Genomic DNA, 16,166 nt, shown 5'->3' on the forward strand with positions numbered 1-16,166 from the left:
CAGTGCATTCTCCCAACTTTGGTTTAGTGTAATTGCATGTTCAGAGGCTTAGAGCTCCCCCGCTGTTCCCTTGGCTCAATTGACCTCTTCCTGGCAAGAAGCTTTCCCAGTTATCATTAATTTTCCTTTATCATCATCCAACTGCTCCAAATTACACCTCCACTGACCAACCCGCTAAATAATCCTTTTGCCTTCTTAGCCCTGGGGACTTGCAGACAGTTTTGTCTCCAAGTTATGGAGTGCTCTTGCTTTCCTCACAAATGCATATCTCCAGCTCCTAATTCCGTAATTGCTCTTCTCTGAATTTCACATACCTTTTGGCTACAGTGGTGCCCAACCCCCAATAACTTTCCTGTGTGGAGTGACATCTAGAGCCCTATTGCCCAGTGTGGCAGTGCACCTTTGGTGCTTGCCACTTTAAGGGCTGGAGCAGGGAGCAGCCAGGTCGATGATGAGGGTGGTCGTTTTCAGACACAGGCCAGCTGTACAAAGCCAGTAGTTTATTGCTTGCAGAGGAGGCAGCAACATCAGCTGGCTAAACTACTGCTCATGAAACTTTTGGAGGTAAGGGCAGGAGCTAGAGGGATGGCTTGGAGGCTCCTGGTCCTGGGTAAGACCTAAAATTGCACCCTGCTGGGAATGGGTGGCCTGGTGGGGCTCCTGGTGGTATGGGAGCCCCCAGGAAATGCCAGGCCAGTTACCTCCCTGTGAAAGGTGAGTATGGGGTGCCTCCTAACTCCAGCCCCACATCCCTGGTGGAACTGAGATTGTACAGGGGGAACCCAGGCTTGTTAGGAGCTCTGAGGCATAGCCCAGGCCAAAGGAGGAACCTGGGGCTCACCCAGGCAGCTAGGTAAAGCCTGGGGGCATAGCAGGAGCCAAGTAGGAGGCTCCAGAGTGGGGGTGAGGGACCCAGCCCCAGTGAGTGGGCGGGAGTAGAGGCCCTGAGAGGAGGAGAGAGTCTGGTGTAAGGATGCCTGGTGAGGGGTACAAGGGGAGGAGTTAGCCCCCTGTCTGGAGAAGGGCCTGACCCGGTGCAGATGAGGGTAGTGGGAAATGCCCAAAAGGCTGCATGCTGGTCAGCCACAGAGTGGAAGCAACAAAGCCTGGTGGCCTAGGGGAGCCACTCCAAAGGGGAGCAGGGCAGTAGAGTGGGTGATGGATGAGAGAGACCCTGTGAGAGAGGGTGGAGTGTTAGAGGCCCTCGTGATGGGGGGCGGTATGAGTGTGGCCTGTGAGGGAAGTGTGCAAGAGTCCTAACAGAGGACCAAGTCCAACTCGGCCGGAGCATGAGTAAGAACTGGAGATGTCATCTGTGAGGCATGGGACACGTGTGAGGGTAGGTCAGAGGGTGTACTAAGACCCTGGTGATTAAGAGGGCAAGAAAATGGGTAGCCTCCTGCTTAAAAACTGAACTTTGTTTACATCAAGGCATGGGAGGAGAGTGAAGTGGGCAGCCCAGAGACAGGGGAGGACTGGAGGCAGAGACCAGGCTGGCAAGGTACCCCTGTTACACCTAGCAATGGGACAGAACCCCAGACCTCTGTCCCAGATTGGTACTCCATAGGACCTGTTATTTGCACACTATTCAGAAGCTCCATTGAATTGGACTATGGGGTGAAGTTAGTAGTGGGAAGCACAATCCAATCCAAAGCAGATAGTAGATCCATGAAGCGTGCCCAGCCATAGTTGTGCCCTGCCTTCTGCAATCTGAGTTAATGGGGTTGCTTTCTGCATGCACCCAGCAGCTGCTTCCCTGGTGTCAGAGCAGGGTAAAACTAGTTTGGTTAGCAGAGATCTAGTGTTAGTCAGGGACATGGAGCACAGCTGGGGTGACCCACAGGAGCTGTGTAGAGACAAAAAAGACACAGAAGGATCTCCTCCAACATCCAATATGTGCTAGTTTAGGGGTCATATTTTAGCCTGGGCTGTGGCAAGGGTCAGAGTATTCTCCCTCCCCTCTCCTGGTACAGGGGTTCAAAGGAAGTACTGTGACCTGGCTGAGACTGAAGTGAGGGGGTGTATTGTCCATGGTAAGAGCAGCCTCCTTGCCCATCAGGAGGGACAGGCTGACCCAGGCCAGGGAATGCATTCCCATGCTTTCTGCTTGGTCACTCATGTTAATCTCCTGTTGGAATCATTTTGCCTGGGGAAAAGGCCTTGCCAGCTGCAGCAATGTCTCTCCTGCTGAGTCACTGCCTCACTCGCAGGCCACTAGCAGCTGCTTTCGACTGGTGAGCCGATAGGGCAAGGCACCTTCAAAAGTTCTGTGGGTAGCCATGACATTGGGAATGCAAGTTCTAAGGCAGTGCTTCTCAAAGTGGTGGTCTGCAGCGAGTTGCCAGGAAAGAAAGAAATATGTTTTCAGAAGCATAACATTGATATGTCATAGCACCACAGTTCGTACGTTCCAACACTCCAGGTGACGTCACGTTGTGCGAGGTGAGGAAAGAGAAAGAACCAGCCGGTTGCGCATTTGTGTAGCACTGTTACATGCAGTTTCTGCCACCGGCTGAACCGGGCACCGGTCCCTGACCCGCTGGAAAAAAAATTGCTGGTCCACCACATCAGATAGTTTGAGAAGCACTATTCTAAGGCACCACAAAAGGCATCTCATGAGGGGCTGACTGGAAGATCTGGTTTGTGCATACAAGGCAGGCTATCTGTCAAAGTGAAACACCGAACATCTCTCTCTATAGCTGCCCATAGCGTGCGTTTGTGAACATATCTCCATGTCTCTTTCCCAGAGAGATTTGTGTCTGTCCCTGTGCTCCCTGTAAAGGTATTCATCACCATGATATCTGAGTTCTTATGGGCTCCCATATCTGTGCGTGCATGTGTGTGTACACATACACACTGTATGGTGTGTAAGCTCACATCCTGCTTCCTGCCCCTGTCCCAGGGAAGCAGCTGACATGGAAATGCTCTTCCTGTCTGGGAAGGATGCATTGCTTTGGATTTCTTTTCTTAACTGTTACCTCTGACCCTAGATGAGGAATGGCCAGAAGTGGAGAAGGCTGAGAAGCTGGCAAGAGGAGCTGCCTTGAAATGGGCTTCTGGGGTATTTTACCACCCAGACAAGTTGGAGGGTCTTGGGCACTATTGGAGGCGGGAGACGCAGCGGAACAACTCCATCCAATCCCGGCTAAAGGTGGGTGTTTCTTTCAGGGTGTCTGAGGGCTGCAGGGCACACAGAAGTGAGACCTTCCACCCCTCCAGCTTGATGCTTCTTGTTTTACTAACACTCGACCTCAGGGCCCAGTGTGCCACTGCCTAACACTAAATCACATTCATGCTTAATCAGTTGTCTTCACACTGGCCAGCATTAGACAGGGGAGGTTATAAGTATTAAACCTACTTTGGGCTTAGAGAACATAAAACACTGCTAGATCCATCCAAAGCATGAAAACACATCATGAAATCAAAGTCAGATTTTCTTTAAATGTACCTGAGGTGTGAGGCAGGGTCAGGGTCAAAGTTAGGGTCTGACTCTTTCAGGTCAACTTGCTTTTAGGCTGAGAACAAGTGTGAGAAACCAAAGCCCCAAAGTTAGAGGTGTTTTTGGAAGGATGACTGGGGAGGGGGGAGCACAACTATGCCCACACTGTCCCCCATCACTGTAGCTGGAAAATAAACATCCCTGCCCAAATTTCAAAAGGAAAGCTAAAATGCAGATGCTTTCAATGTTTTAACACATCTCTATGTGCCCAGAGGCTAATTTGACTTAGCTGTTAGCTTGAGTGTTGTTCCTCTGACCACTCTGAAAAGCTGAGCTCTGCCTTTCTATGTGGTTGAGGGAAAAAAAGCTTGTATTATCCAATGAGCATCCACTGTCTCTACCAGCACGTCACCAGAACTGCCCCAATTGGAGTTCTCACTGCTGCTGCCAGCAGTCCTGTCTACTCGGTGATGAATAGAAATGTTTGGATGTTCACAAAACTGAAGAGCAAAACACTGTTCTGACCCTTGTACTGAACATGTAATTTAACAGAATTGCAGTTCCTTTGAAAAATGATCAGCTCACACATAAAATAGTCACATGAATCACATGCAGCTGAAACCTTGCAACAAAGAAAGGATAGCAGGGATATAAAAGATTTTACAAAACCCTCAATATTCCTTGACAGGACGACCCCACCTGTTATTTAATGTGAATTTAAGACATATTAACCACTCTGATGCAGTGGCATCAGGGGACAGAGCAAATCCTGTACCCAGGCTGTGGGTGAGGCTGCTGAGTGTGTTGTGTCTGATGATCAAGCAGTCCTGTGTTATCTCAGGGTGACACAGATGTCATCCTTCTAGCTTTAGTTTCAATTACTCATTTTTCTTAACAGTATTTGCTAGATTGAAATGTGGGAGGGTTGCTTTTAAGGAGTCAGTTTGAAATTATATGGAGTTGGGAGAATCACTTGTTTCCTTTAACATTCTGTAAAGATGCACCTCTGCATTCAGATCCAGAGGTCAAATAGATAAAGCAGGAAATGAAATACAGTACCATCCTTCTGACTGTTGTCCAAGCTGTAGGTGCCTGGGGATAAGGAATCGCACCATCTTGTGGTGATGATGCAGCAAGTAGAATACACTGAAAATCTCTTTCTCTCTCTCTTTCCCATGTGGGATCTGCAGGGGATACCAGAAAACATGCTTCCAAAGGAGTTCTTGACCTCAAGCAGCAGCAGCCCCATAGCTGGCCTAGTACAAGGGTGTATATGTCTGTGGGCATGGAAATGTTCTTGCAGGCAGTGAAGTGGGGTGCCATTCCTACCTCTGTTTCTATCAATGCCACCTTTTTGACTTGCCTAGCATGGGGAATCTGTGCTCTATCAAACCAATTATGAATAATACGTTTTCCGAATAGCTGGTGGCCTTTCCTGTAGAACATGTTTAAATACCTAATGCATGGTCTGAATTTGAAAATATTTTAAAACATTTCAGACAAGAGATCATGTAGAACAAGTATGCATTGGGTATCATCTACCTGCTGCTTACACTGGCACAGCAACCCCCAAATTTGCATAATACATACATATACAAATACACATGCCTGTTACCCAACACTCGGACTCCTTGGTATTCCCACACAAACATACCTGACCATCCACATTACAGCAGTTGGGTCCACACATCTGTTACCTTCCCTCTAACATTAATGCCACTATCCCCATACAAACATGCTCTTTTCTCCTTAGTATCGTGTCCCTCCCCAGTCATAGACAAGTAGAGCCAGAGGGGAGGTCAGCTAATCCCCTCTCCTGCCCGAGGCAGGATTATCCGTATCCAAACTAACCCTTATAAATCATTGTCTAACCTATTTAAAAAACTACACTATAACAATCAGTGCTGCACAACTGAAAGGCACAGCATCTAACCTGCCACAGGTAAAACAGGGGGCAACAGTGATCAGCGTCCTACTGCTGTAAGCATTGTTAAAATATTATGGCCAGGTTCAGTACTCAGATGCACTCTTCCCTCCCTACAGTATCCCTACATAAATTACCTCCCTTCCCAAGGTTTGATGGCTACACATAGAATCATATAATGGAAAGCAAGCTCAAGGATAACTTGATCCAGCCCCTATGTGAATGCAGGAATTCTCCCTACCAAAACATGTCTTCCCTTCCCCACCCCTCATCCCTTTATGGACTATTATCCCCACCAAAATCTGCTCTTTCTTCCAGTGTTGCAGAAGCGCTGTGTTGTTCACCCTCCAGCTGTACCCTTCAACCCAGAAGTGTGGCTGCATATGTGCACCTCTTCCTCTGCAGCACTCCCTTCTGCTCTGCACTGACCTTCTCTGGTCTCCTCCTTCAGACCTGTTTTGGACTCTTCTTGAAGTTGTCTCACCTCCTGTCTTTGCCACTTACCCTGATAGCTGCTACCAGCCAGTCTTAACAGGAGAGCCAGCTCACAGTTCAAGGCTGGGCAGGTCTTCTGTCCTTCAGCAACTTATCCCTGCTGCCCTGTGCCATCTAGGCATATCAGTGATATACCTGGGAGATAATATTCCCATTGTGATTTTAGTTTCCCTAGATCAGGGGTCCCCTGGCTAAGGACTATGTGGAACCAGAGGACCATATAAGGGGTGTGTGAGTCATGGGAGTGTGGGGGTTATCTGTCTCTGTATTTGACTCTTGGGGGTCTGGATGAGCTGTGTGTAAGGACATGGATATAGGGGAATGCAAAAAGCTGAGGTTACTTTGGGATTAGGGGCAGTGTGTGAGAGGTATGGATATGGTAAAGGGAGTGTATTTTTGTGGGGAACAGGTGTGCAAGCAAGATTCAAGGAATGTGCTTGGGTATAGGGAGGCATGGATGGCATTTGGAGGTCTGAGGAAGGCTGTGGTGGGGGGGAGGTGTTTGCTGAGCTGTGCTTAGCTGTGCTTAGGGCTAGTTTTCACCTCCAGAATCTTGGTAGCTATTGCACTTCGTCACTGCTTCTTGCCTTTTCTCTGTCTTGACAGTCGACTGTCCAGTCCTACCTGGAGGGGGTAAGTGCAGGCCTGGAACAGCTGTGCATGGCTACTGATGAAGTGCAGAGCGTGTGTCAAGATCTGGGGACAGTGCAGTGGAACCTCTTGGGCAGTGCTGAGTGTTTCCAAAACCTTGAGCAGCTGCGAGCTGTGGTGACAGACCATGTGCAGCTGGGCTTGGTGGTGCAGTCTCTTCCTCAGCTGGTCTCAGGTAAGAAGCTCTGGCCTAGCCCTTTAAGAGTTCACTGGGGGTCCAGAGTGGCATGGCACCATGGTTAGGCCAGGGTAATTAACCCTCCCTAAGCCCTCAGCATGGGTAGAGAAGTCAGCACCAGGGTAGGTGCCCAAGCCCACAGTGATGGTCCCCGGTGGACAAGTTGGAGGGGATGGCCCACGAGTGTGTCTCAGCCAGAATCCATCCACATATCTGGAAATCCTCCACAGCCTTTTTGTCAAAGACTTTTTTCAGTCCGAGTCTTCTTTCACCTTCCACCAAAACACAACATCACCCCCTTAGCATGGCCAAGCTGCATTAGTCATGTGCTCTCCCTTGCCCCTGTGAGAAAAAGTAGGGGCAACATGAATAAATGCAGGCAAGAGACCATAGGGAGTGTCCTACTGTGGGGCTGGTGGCTTTCCTCTCCCAGTAATGTGTTTCTGTGATCTTCACCATCTTTCTGCTGCCTTCAGGTCAGGTCAGGTCAGCCCTCCCTCACCTCACCATTGAGCAATTACTGACCTAATCCTTTGTTTTCATTTCCCAGGGTAGCTATGCCACCTGGCGCTTGGTGGCTTGCAACCATGTTTTCAGGTGTTGGGTGTGTGGAATAGAGGCCTTGCAGCGGGATTCCTAGAGCAGCTTTTCTCAAGCCAAGGGTTGTGACCCAAAAGTGGGTCACACAAAAGAACCCATGGGTCATGAACAAACTTTAGAAATGGATCAAAAGGAAATGCAAAACCCTGGAACTCAGTTCGGAGATGATACCTTTTTATTAGACCAACTAAGAAATTGCAAAAAAAATATTTTTCTGAAAGCTTTTGGGTACACACATCTAAAAGCTTGCAGAAAAAAATAATTTTTTGGTGACCTCTTAGTTGGTCTAATAAAAGTTATCATCTCTGAGCCAAGAGTTCTAGAGTTTTGCATTTCTTTTTGTCTCAGACCAACATGGCTACCAAATACACCGCTGAAAATTATATCAACAAACTTTAAAAATGGATTCTCCTTTAAAGGACAAAAACATGGGAAATGGTAGCTTTTCCCTTGCAGAATGGCAGAGTTTCAGCCTGCAAGGGACTGCTTGGGGCTTTCCATGCCCCCCCCACCCCACCCCACCCCACCCACACACACACTGGTCTGGGGGCAGGGGGCAGCAGGTTGGTAGAGAGGAGCACTGAGTTGGGATTGGCCATCCATGTTTACAAATGAGTGCTGGTACAAAAAAGGGTGAGAACCACTGTCCTAGAAGACTTGGGTGCTCCACAGGGGACTTGTGCTTCTGGGACTGGAGGAACAAAACAGCCACAAAAGCATGAGTAGTGGGATCATCTTTGGGGTCTAGTTTAAGATGCTGGGAACCTGATTATCAGAGGTGTAGGCATTCACAATGCTGGTGAGAACTGCAGCTTTTATGGAAAACTAATGCAAGTTGGGGCCTCTCAATGGGAAGATGGGGGCACTGGTCATGGAGTGTGAGTAGTGAGGTTCATGGTACTATCTTAAACTTAGGTTCTTTTTCATAAGGTATCAAATAAGATTCCACCTCTTGTGGCTGGTCATAAAGACACTCTCCCTCCTTTGACCAGCTGTGAATTAGCTAATGTTGCTCACCTGGTTCCCATGACACACTTACCTATTCCTAGGTGTGCTTATTGCCCCTGTTTTGGGTCTCTCTCCACTGCCTATGCTAAGCCTAGGATGCTTCTGTTGCCCTGAGCCCAAGCTCTCATGGATAGTCCCTGCTGCCATCACGCATAGGGCCATCAGGCTCCTCCCTGTGTTATTCAGACTCTTGTATCTCTCCCCTTCTCTGCAGTACATGAGCTCCTTTCTCAGACCCTCCATCTCCTTCATGATCAGCATCTCCTGGAAGCCCATGCTGGGCTCATGGTCCTAGAGCGTCTTCGTGATAATACCCTCTCCCAGCTGCATCACAGCGACCTCTTGAATGCCCAGGATCTGGACATTGTGGAGTCCTACTTCAGTGGCCTGCAGAAGGTGAATGAGGAGCTGACCCGGCAGCTGTGGAATATCATTGGCAGGAGCATGAAGCTTGTACATGAGGACCCAGCCCTCTTTGTCTCTGCTGTGCGGATTATTGAGAGAGAAGAGAACATTGATGCCCTGTTCCTGGACACCCGCTCCCACCACTTCCTTCCCCCAGGACGCCCCAAAAGTTGGAGGCAGAAGTTCTACCAGGTCCTTCAGGAAACCATCACTGTTGCCCATTTTCAGGCCAGTCATGCAGACATGAAGGGCCCGGGGATGGCTAGGCACCTAGCTGCTCTGCAGAGCAACATCCTGGCAGAGCTGTGTGTGGTGAAGGACCTGATGGTGCAGTGCTGTCCTGTGCACTACAATATCGTGAATGTCTGCACCATCATGTACCATCAGGGCCTGTCCAGTCACCTGCAGGACATCCTCAGTTGGGACCTAGACAAACAAGAGATCTTCATCGTCCTTGACTGGGTTCTGCATGTGTACCACAGGTCAATGCCTGCCAGAGGGCAACCTGTATATAAATGTGCATGTGTATGTGTATATGTGCATGTGCATGCATGTGTATATGTGTGGAGCTGGAAAGCAATGACATTTTGTGTGTGTGTGCGTGCTTGCATGTGTGTGTGCATGTGAAGAGTCCTCCTCTGGAGCAAGAGAGTCACATGTTTGTGTGCATTGGTCCCTTAAGTAAAAGCTACCCCTCCTCTTGGAGCACATTCACTGACTCCCCTTCTCCTTTCTTTCAGCCCAGAAATGATGAGTCACCCTGACCTTCTTCCTGAGGTGGATGTATCAACTCTGGGCCCCCTGGTCCCTCCTGAGGTGGTGGATCACATGGAGAGGAAATACGTGGTGAAAGTCAGAGTGAGTGAGCTGGGGCATGACGTGCTGGAAAGACTCCTGTGGAGGGCTGGAGCAACTGATATAGGGGGTAGGAGTTGATTTTTCTGAGGGCCCAGCAAACAGCTACAAAATCCTGTATGTTCCACAGGGCTCCTCTGGTCCTGTTTGTTCTCACTCTGCCCGTGCTGGGGTTTTAGGCATGGTGGGCCAGCAGGAGCCTGCTCTGCCACAAGTCTTACTGCTAAGAGCTTCTTCCTAACATTCACACCTGTTTTTATCTTTTAATTTCTTCTGTGATCTCCTGCAGGCACAGACCCCTCTAGTGTTGTGGCTGTGATCTGACTCAGGACATGTTGATTAAAAAAGTGCATTGAAACAAAAGGGCTTATAAGGTCTCAAAATGTCAGGGCATGCGGGGGACAGTCCTAGGGCCCTAGAAAATAATTAACAGTATCATGCCTCAGACTAATCTCTGCAGAATCCCAGGAGTAACAAGTTCATCACATGATGATTTCTTATAGACAACCCCAAAGAGGAGGAAAATAACACTTCAAGTGCTGTCAGGTAGCCAGGTCTTAATCTTTTTGAAAGGTGCCTTAGTAGCAGTGAGAGGTGCAGAGCTTCATGTAGGACTAAGTCAAACACTATACAAAAGTGTGAGCATATTGCATGTCATGTGCACTGTAACTATGAGGTTTTCAGGGGAAAAAAGCAAACCTGAGAATCCTCAGAGTCAAACTAAACCCCTTGGACCCTACCTGCCAGCACAGTGGCTTAGATTGCAGTGATGGGTCACCACAATAAGCTTCCACATACAAGTGGGTTTGGGGAGAGATATGGCAGTGGAGAGAGAGTTGGCTACATAGTCAGAAGATAGCCCCATGGCCCCAACAGCCTACAGATGGTAGCACCAGGACCATGCTTGATTGGATCTGAGTATATGGGAAAGCACCCTCTGCAGAAAGTCCCTACACAAGGTGCACAAAGTGCTATCTGATGGCTTGGAACTGTCCAGTACAGGTTAGATCTCGGGGCTGAGAATGAGAACCTTTGGGCTTTACTGATATCTCTGCAAGACTTAATAGGTGACTGGATAAGGCAACTAACACCCGTGTGTCTGTTTCCCCTTTTGTAAATATTGGTAAATTAGGACAATACCTACCTCTGGGAGCTATGAAGCATTTGCTTCCACAGAGTAGAGGCTGCCAGCATTCAGTACTGCCCTATGCTCATCACCCCCTGGCAGAACAGGGATACATCATTCCTAGAATTCAAATGCTGGGAAACTACAAGATAAGGTGATGCTTCTTATGTGGCCTAGACACACCACCTTAACTTTGCCCCTCCTTTACTCTGCAGTATTGCTGACCCTTTCCCCTCTTCCAGCCATTTGGAGCCCCATCCCCATTCACTGATCCTTGCTGCAGTTTAAAGGAAGTACATGGATACCAGGTCTGCCCCTCCCGTGAACTTCAGGAGGATTTTGGGGTTGTGGCAGGAGTGCTCTAGCTGTGGTGCAGAGAGGGGAAATTTTGTGGCTGTAAAGTTTAGATGTTGCAAAAATCAGCTTTAAATTCAAAGTTTAACACCAGACAGCAAACAAAGAGCCTTGAACTCATCAAGGCTTGCAGCTCCTGGCTTGCAGCTCTGCACTTCTACAGTCTGTGAGAGGGGTAGGAGTCTGTAAGCAGTACTGATAGTCACTTTCTCCCGCACAGCACACACCACTCCTTAGAACTAGTAGAGGAGTCTGATAACTGAGTTAGCAGGTTTTGGAGCTGGTTCTTGGGTCCAGAAGCTGAATCCCTATAGAGACAGTCCAAAGGCCTCAGTTTTATAGATATCCTGCCTGTAGTCTTCCATCTCTTAAAAAGGGGTTTACAAGAAAGAAATTAAAAAATCTAGAACTCTTGGTTCAGAAATGATACCTTTTTATTAGACCAACTAGGAAATTGCAAAAAATTATCTTTTTCTGCAAGCTTTCAGGCTCAAATGCCCTTCATCAGGCTCTGGGAAAATTAAATATGGTAAAAAGTCACCATAGGTAGGAAACAAACTTCATTTTTTCACAGAGGGGGCTGAAGATGGAAGTCTGTCCCTCTGGGTCCATGTGAGTGTCTCTGTGAGTTGTTTTGCATTGCTCTTTGTTGTATAGATCAGGTAGGATTCCTTCCCTGAAGGTGTCAGATGGCAAGCAGGGAAGTTTAAAAATCTTTCTTCTGCAGTGAAGTTTAAAATCCAAAATCGGCTAAAATTTGGCATCTTCTATGTTTCAGAAATGTATTTACAAGTAAGATGCGTTTAGGTCATTTGGGGAGAAAAGTGGGCCGGATTATATCTCAAGAACACCGTGACTAAATACTTCTGAATTCCCACTAGTGCTTCTACCTGAATTTCTGCAGGAGCAGGCGCATCTTCATGCTCATCTGACTAGGCAGGTGGATTTTACAGTTGTTTAAAATTTTGGCTTTGAACTGAAACACTTCAGCTGCAGTGTGCCTCACAGTCGGGCCAGAATGATTTGGCTCCATCAGACTCAGGCAAGAGCCACTCTGAAGAGCAGGGTCAAGTCTTGGCTGTCTGTCCTTCTGTCATTCAGGGTAATATGACTGAGTGGATGCAAAGGACACTTGAGGTGGAATACAAAGAGTGGTTCAGGGAAGAGGAACCAGAAATGGATCATCAGGGCTTCTTCCAGTCTGCCTTGCCAGTCATTATCATGCAGGTAGGACCAGCAGGTGACCAGACATGCCTGCACACTGCAGGGAGAGTGCTGCATAAGTGTAGCTGAGTGGGGCAGACAGATCTTGGCCTCACTTCTTCCCTTCAAGGCCTTTCACACACAGTGAGGTCCTAAGTTCATCTCCACACAGGCATAGCTCGTTGTGTGACACACACAGCATGTTGTGCCTCTTCTATGAGTAGAGCTAGTCCTGTGCTCTTTGGGATCTGGGACCAAAACATGGGTAACACTGGAGCCACCCAGCACTATCCCCAGACCCAGGCCCTGGAGTTCCTGTTCCCAGGACTGCACTGTGCTGTCTCTGGGCATTCTGCCAGGCATGGGTCTGTGACTGGCTCTGGGCTCCAAATAGAGCGTACCTCTTCCTTCCCACCTTGGCTATGCCTCTGATCCCCTGTGCAGAAGGATCATGCCTGTGGGGAGGAGGGTTCTCTTCTGCCCTCAGTGCTTGGGGTTTGCCTGGTTATTATGATGGCACTCCCTGGGCTTCTTAGAGCCAAGTTTCTTCTAAAAAATGTGAGCAGCATAATCCTGCCCTGCCTTCAGAGGGTCATTTGGGCACTGCCGCCTGGTCACAGGGCTGTCCAGAGAAAGTGTCTAGAGTGCTTGTCCATCCACCCCCACAGCTTTTCTATCTGCAAAGCCCTTCCCCTGCCCAACAGTCTACATGAGTGTGGGGTGGAGAAGGAGGAAAAGAAGTACAGTTGGCTAAGCAGAAGGCTGTGAAGTGACAGGGGTAGGGCCCTATACAGACCACAATGCCTGCCCTTCCCTGCCTGTCAGAGACTTCCTGTGGCCACACTCTTGTAGTAGCAGCAATTGGCACAGGCACTGGAGGCCAACAGAGTGAGATGAGGAAATCCAGAAGAGAGCTAGAGAAGCTGAGAAACAAAAATAAGAGCAAAGGAAGGATGCAGGGGGAAGAACAAGACTTTGTGAGAGCTCAAGAGATTAGTGGAGCAGAATGGGTGCATGGAGAGCTGAAGGGCAGGAGTTGGGAATAGGCCTCATGCTAGGTCTGCCTCACGGCACTGCCAGGAGCACATGCTGCTGAGCTGTATAGACTAAAATGTACCACTACAGTTCCCTAAACCCCACCAACATTGGCAAGGAGCTCAGCCAGGCATTAGGGGAGCCCATGGCTAGGGCAGACCTGTGCTCTCCTGCCAGCTGCTCCAAGGCACTGTCACTGCAGAATCCCCCTCCTGGAAGGGAATGGGCAGACCAAGCATGCTATGTCCAGAGCTTGCTGCTTCCTACCTGTCACTGGGTGCTATCCAGGGGGTGAGGCCTGCTTGCTCCAGGGGCATGGTGTCCAAGGAGCGCATCTGCAGTTCCCGCATCTGCCTGTTGCCACCATCTGAGGCACTAACTCAGCTTCTCTCCTTGCCCAGATGCTGAATGAGAATATCCGGGTGGCCTCTCTGATCACAGACTCTCTCCAGCAGAAGGTTTACACCATGGCCATGGATGAGCTGGAGACCTTCCTGGCCAGGTCAGTAGCATCCTTGAAGTGCCTGCCCCCCTCACCCTTCCCCCCTGCATAATCCCTGTCCCTTCTTCCCCAAGCTCTCTGACACCTGGGATTCTAGGACCTCCATGCAGATACCTCCTGGGGCTGCAGCTAGGGTGGGATGGGCCCCCACAGCACATTTATCAGTGCTTGGGCCATTCCAGGGTCCAAGAACTTGGGTGTTGGGATCCTCCATTTGAAACAGTTTCTGGCACATCTTGGTAGTACACAGCTTCTGGGTATTCAGCCTGCCTGGGCTATGTGGGGCACAGCAGGGCACATGAGGAGGTAGGCTATCAGGCCGACCTTTAGCCCTCTTGTAACCTGCCTATTCATTCTCTGGCATGGTGAAGACAAGAATGGAAGCACCTGAGACAATAGGGGTTCAGTCCGTACTTGGCCCACAGAGTGCCCTCTTTGGGTTGGACCTGGTGGGAGGCAGTATTACATGGAAGCAGCTCTGCAGTGCTGGCTGTGTGGGATGGGGCACTGGGTGTCTGCCTTTCTGCTGTCCTCGCCCCACCACATGTGTAGATGCTTTGCACTGTGCTGCTGGGAACATTGAGGCAACAGCAGCATGGAGCAGAAGAGCATGGATGGGCAAGTGCCAGGCTGTACCATGGTATGTGAGAAGCGAGCATGTGGCTCACAAAGCTAGGTTCAGGGCCCCTGAGCCTTGGCCCTGAGGAAAGGCTGCCTCTGACATCCAAGGTAGTTCTCCTGTCCTTTTTGGCCCTGTCTGCTGTGCCACAGGTTGCGAGAGGCCCTGGTGGAGTATGGGAAGGAGCACCAGCGAGACCGGGCCAAACCTAAGTATTATGTCCCCTACCTCCTGGCTGTGCTCAACAACAACATGGTGCTCAGGTAATTGTACAAGATTCATTTCTCCATCCGGAGCATCACCCCCAGCAAGGCCTGGGTCCCACTGCTTCTCCAGCACTCCCCCATCCCCCATCTTGGTCATGAACCTCCTCACCCTTTCCCAACTCTTCTGTCCCCCTAACTGAGCCAAATTTCTTTCCCTTGTCTAGAGCCCTCCCATGGCCCATCCTCCCCTTTTGCCAGGGCCTCCCCAACACATCTTCATAGATTTCACAGACATTAGGGCTGGAAGGGACCTTGTAAGATCTGCATTGTGCTGAGTCTGTCTGCCCCCTCCTAGAACAACCCCCACCCCGGCTGCTTGCTCCAGCTATACATTTCCCTCTTCTTTCTTCCAGCTCCTCCATCTGCTCTCTGCACCCCAATGGTGACTTGCTATCTGAACCCAGGGAGATCCCTACCTCCCTTAAGGCAGCACTGGACAGGACCCAGAAGAAAGCTTGCCAGCTGTTGCTGGAGGAGCTGCTGGTGGATCTACAGGTATGGGCATCTGAGCATGCCATGGACTGCCACCCTAGCAGGGAGCAGAGCAGCTGGGCACACTGGGCCTGAGCCTGTGGTAGGCCCTGTTCAGGGAAGCTGCCTGCCTCTCTTCTCCAGCAGCCTGGAGCAGTCCCTTCCCCTCAGATGTGAAAAAAGAGGGTCATATACAGACAGGAAGAGCATAACCCTGCTCACAAGCCAGTGCCCACTCACATTGCCCAAATGCACATAGTAGCTGTGCTGGGCACACTGACACATTGACAGGCTAAAACTGCATCATCACCCACTATCACCCAGAGCACTCTTCCACCTGGCTGGCTCCTTTGCCCTGATAAACAGACCCAGTGTCACAGTGCGCTCTGATTAACATTAGCCCTGGCAATATCAACAAAGCACACGTCCAAGAGATTAAGACCTGGTTAACTGACAGATCTTAAAAGTGGTCATCAGTGGGAAGTGACTGAGTGAAGGGAGCTTCTAAGGGATTCTGCCATAGGCCAGACACTGTATAACGCCTTCCTCAATGATCTTGAAGTAGTTATAAAATCTCTGATGATAACATGGGTGTCAGGGTAGAAAGTAAATGGCTGAGGAGGGCTGGGTCACTTGGAAGCTGGGTCTGCCTAAACCCAATGCATTTTGATACAGTCCAGTGCAAAGTCCTAGCTTTATAGATCTAGCATGCAGGCCAAGCCTAGGGAATGGATACCTGTATCCCAGGACACAAGGACTGTGCAATGGACCTTGGGATCCCAACAAACAATTCACTCACCATGTGTTACTAGTGTAATGCTGAACCACAAGGAGCTAATGCCATCCTTGGCTATTTAGATAGGGGAGTAGTGAATGGATACCATGGCACACAGCACTGGTGAGTCTGATAGGGAAACACTAAGTGTTAGGATAGGAGCTCTGAGACACGTCCTCCTCCCTAGATCTTATGTGCAAACCAGGGGAGAGCAGAGTTGGTCTCCTTGCTCTGTCTGAGGTGAAAAACAAGTAGGGAAA

General features: G+C 49.5%; 1 protein-coding gene across 4 annotated transcripts in view; it reads left to right on the forward strand.

Moving 5' to 3' along the window:
* The window catches only part of EXOC3L1 (exocyst complex component 3 like 1), a 23,795-nt gene that overhangs the window by 648 nt on the left and 6,981 nt on the right, over positions 1-16,166 (forward strand). The window contains exons 2-9 of one of the 4 annotated variants that reach the window (XM_006028109.3): positions 2,991-3,151; positions 6,465-6,684; positions 8,510-9,182; positions 9,441-9,558; positions 12,137-12,262; positions 13,675-13,775; positions 14,547-14,657; positions 15,014-15,155. In XM_006028109.3, the coding sequence (XP_006028171.1) occupies positions 2,991-3,151; positions 6,465-6,684; positions 8,510-9,182; positions 9,441-9,558; positions 12,137-12,262; positions 13,675-13,775; positions 14,547-14,657; positions 15,014-15,155 (1,652 nt within the window). The remainder of the gene's footprint in view (positions 1-2,990; positions 3,152-6,464; positions 6,685-8,509; positions 9,183-9,440; positions 9,559-12,136; positions 12,263-13,674; positions 13,776-14,546; positions 14,658-15,013; positions 15,156-16,166) is intronic. The other 3 variants (XM_025209455.1, XM_025209457.1, XM_025209458.1) reach the window with 3 other exon arrangements.

Source organism: Alligator sinensis, unplaced genomic scaffold, assembly GCF_000455745.1.
Source record: "Alligator sinensis unplaced genomic scaffold, ASM45574v1 scaffold642_1, whole genome shotgun sequence".
Classification (NCBI taxonomy): Eukaryota; Metazoa; Chordata; order Crocodylia; family Alligatoridae; genus Alligator; species Alligator sinensis.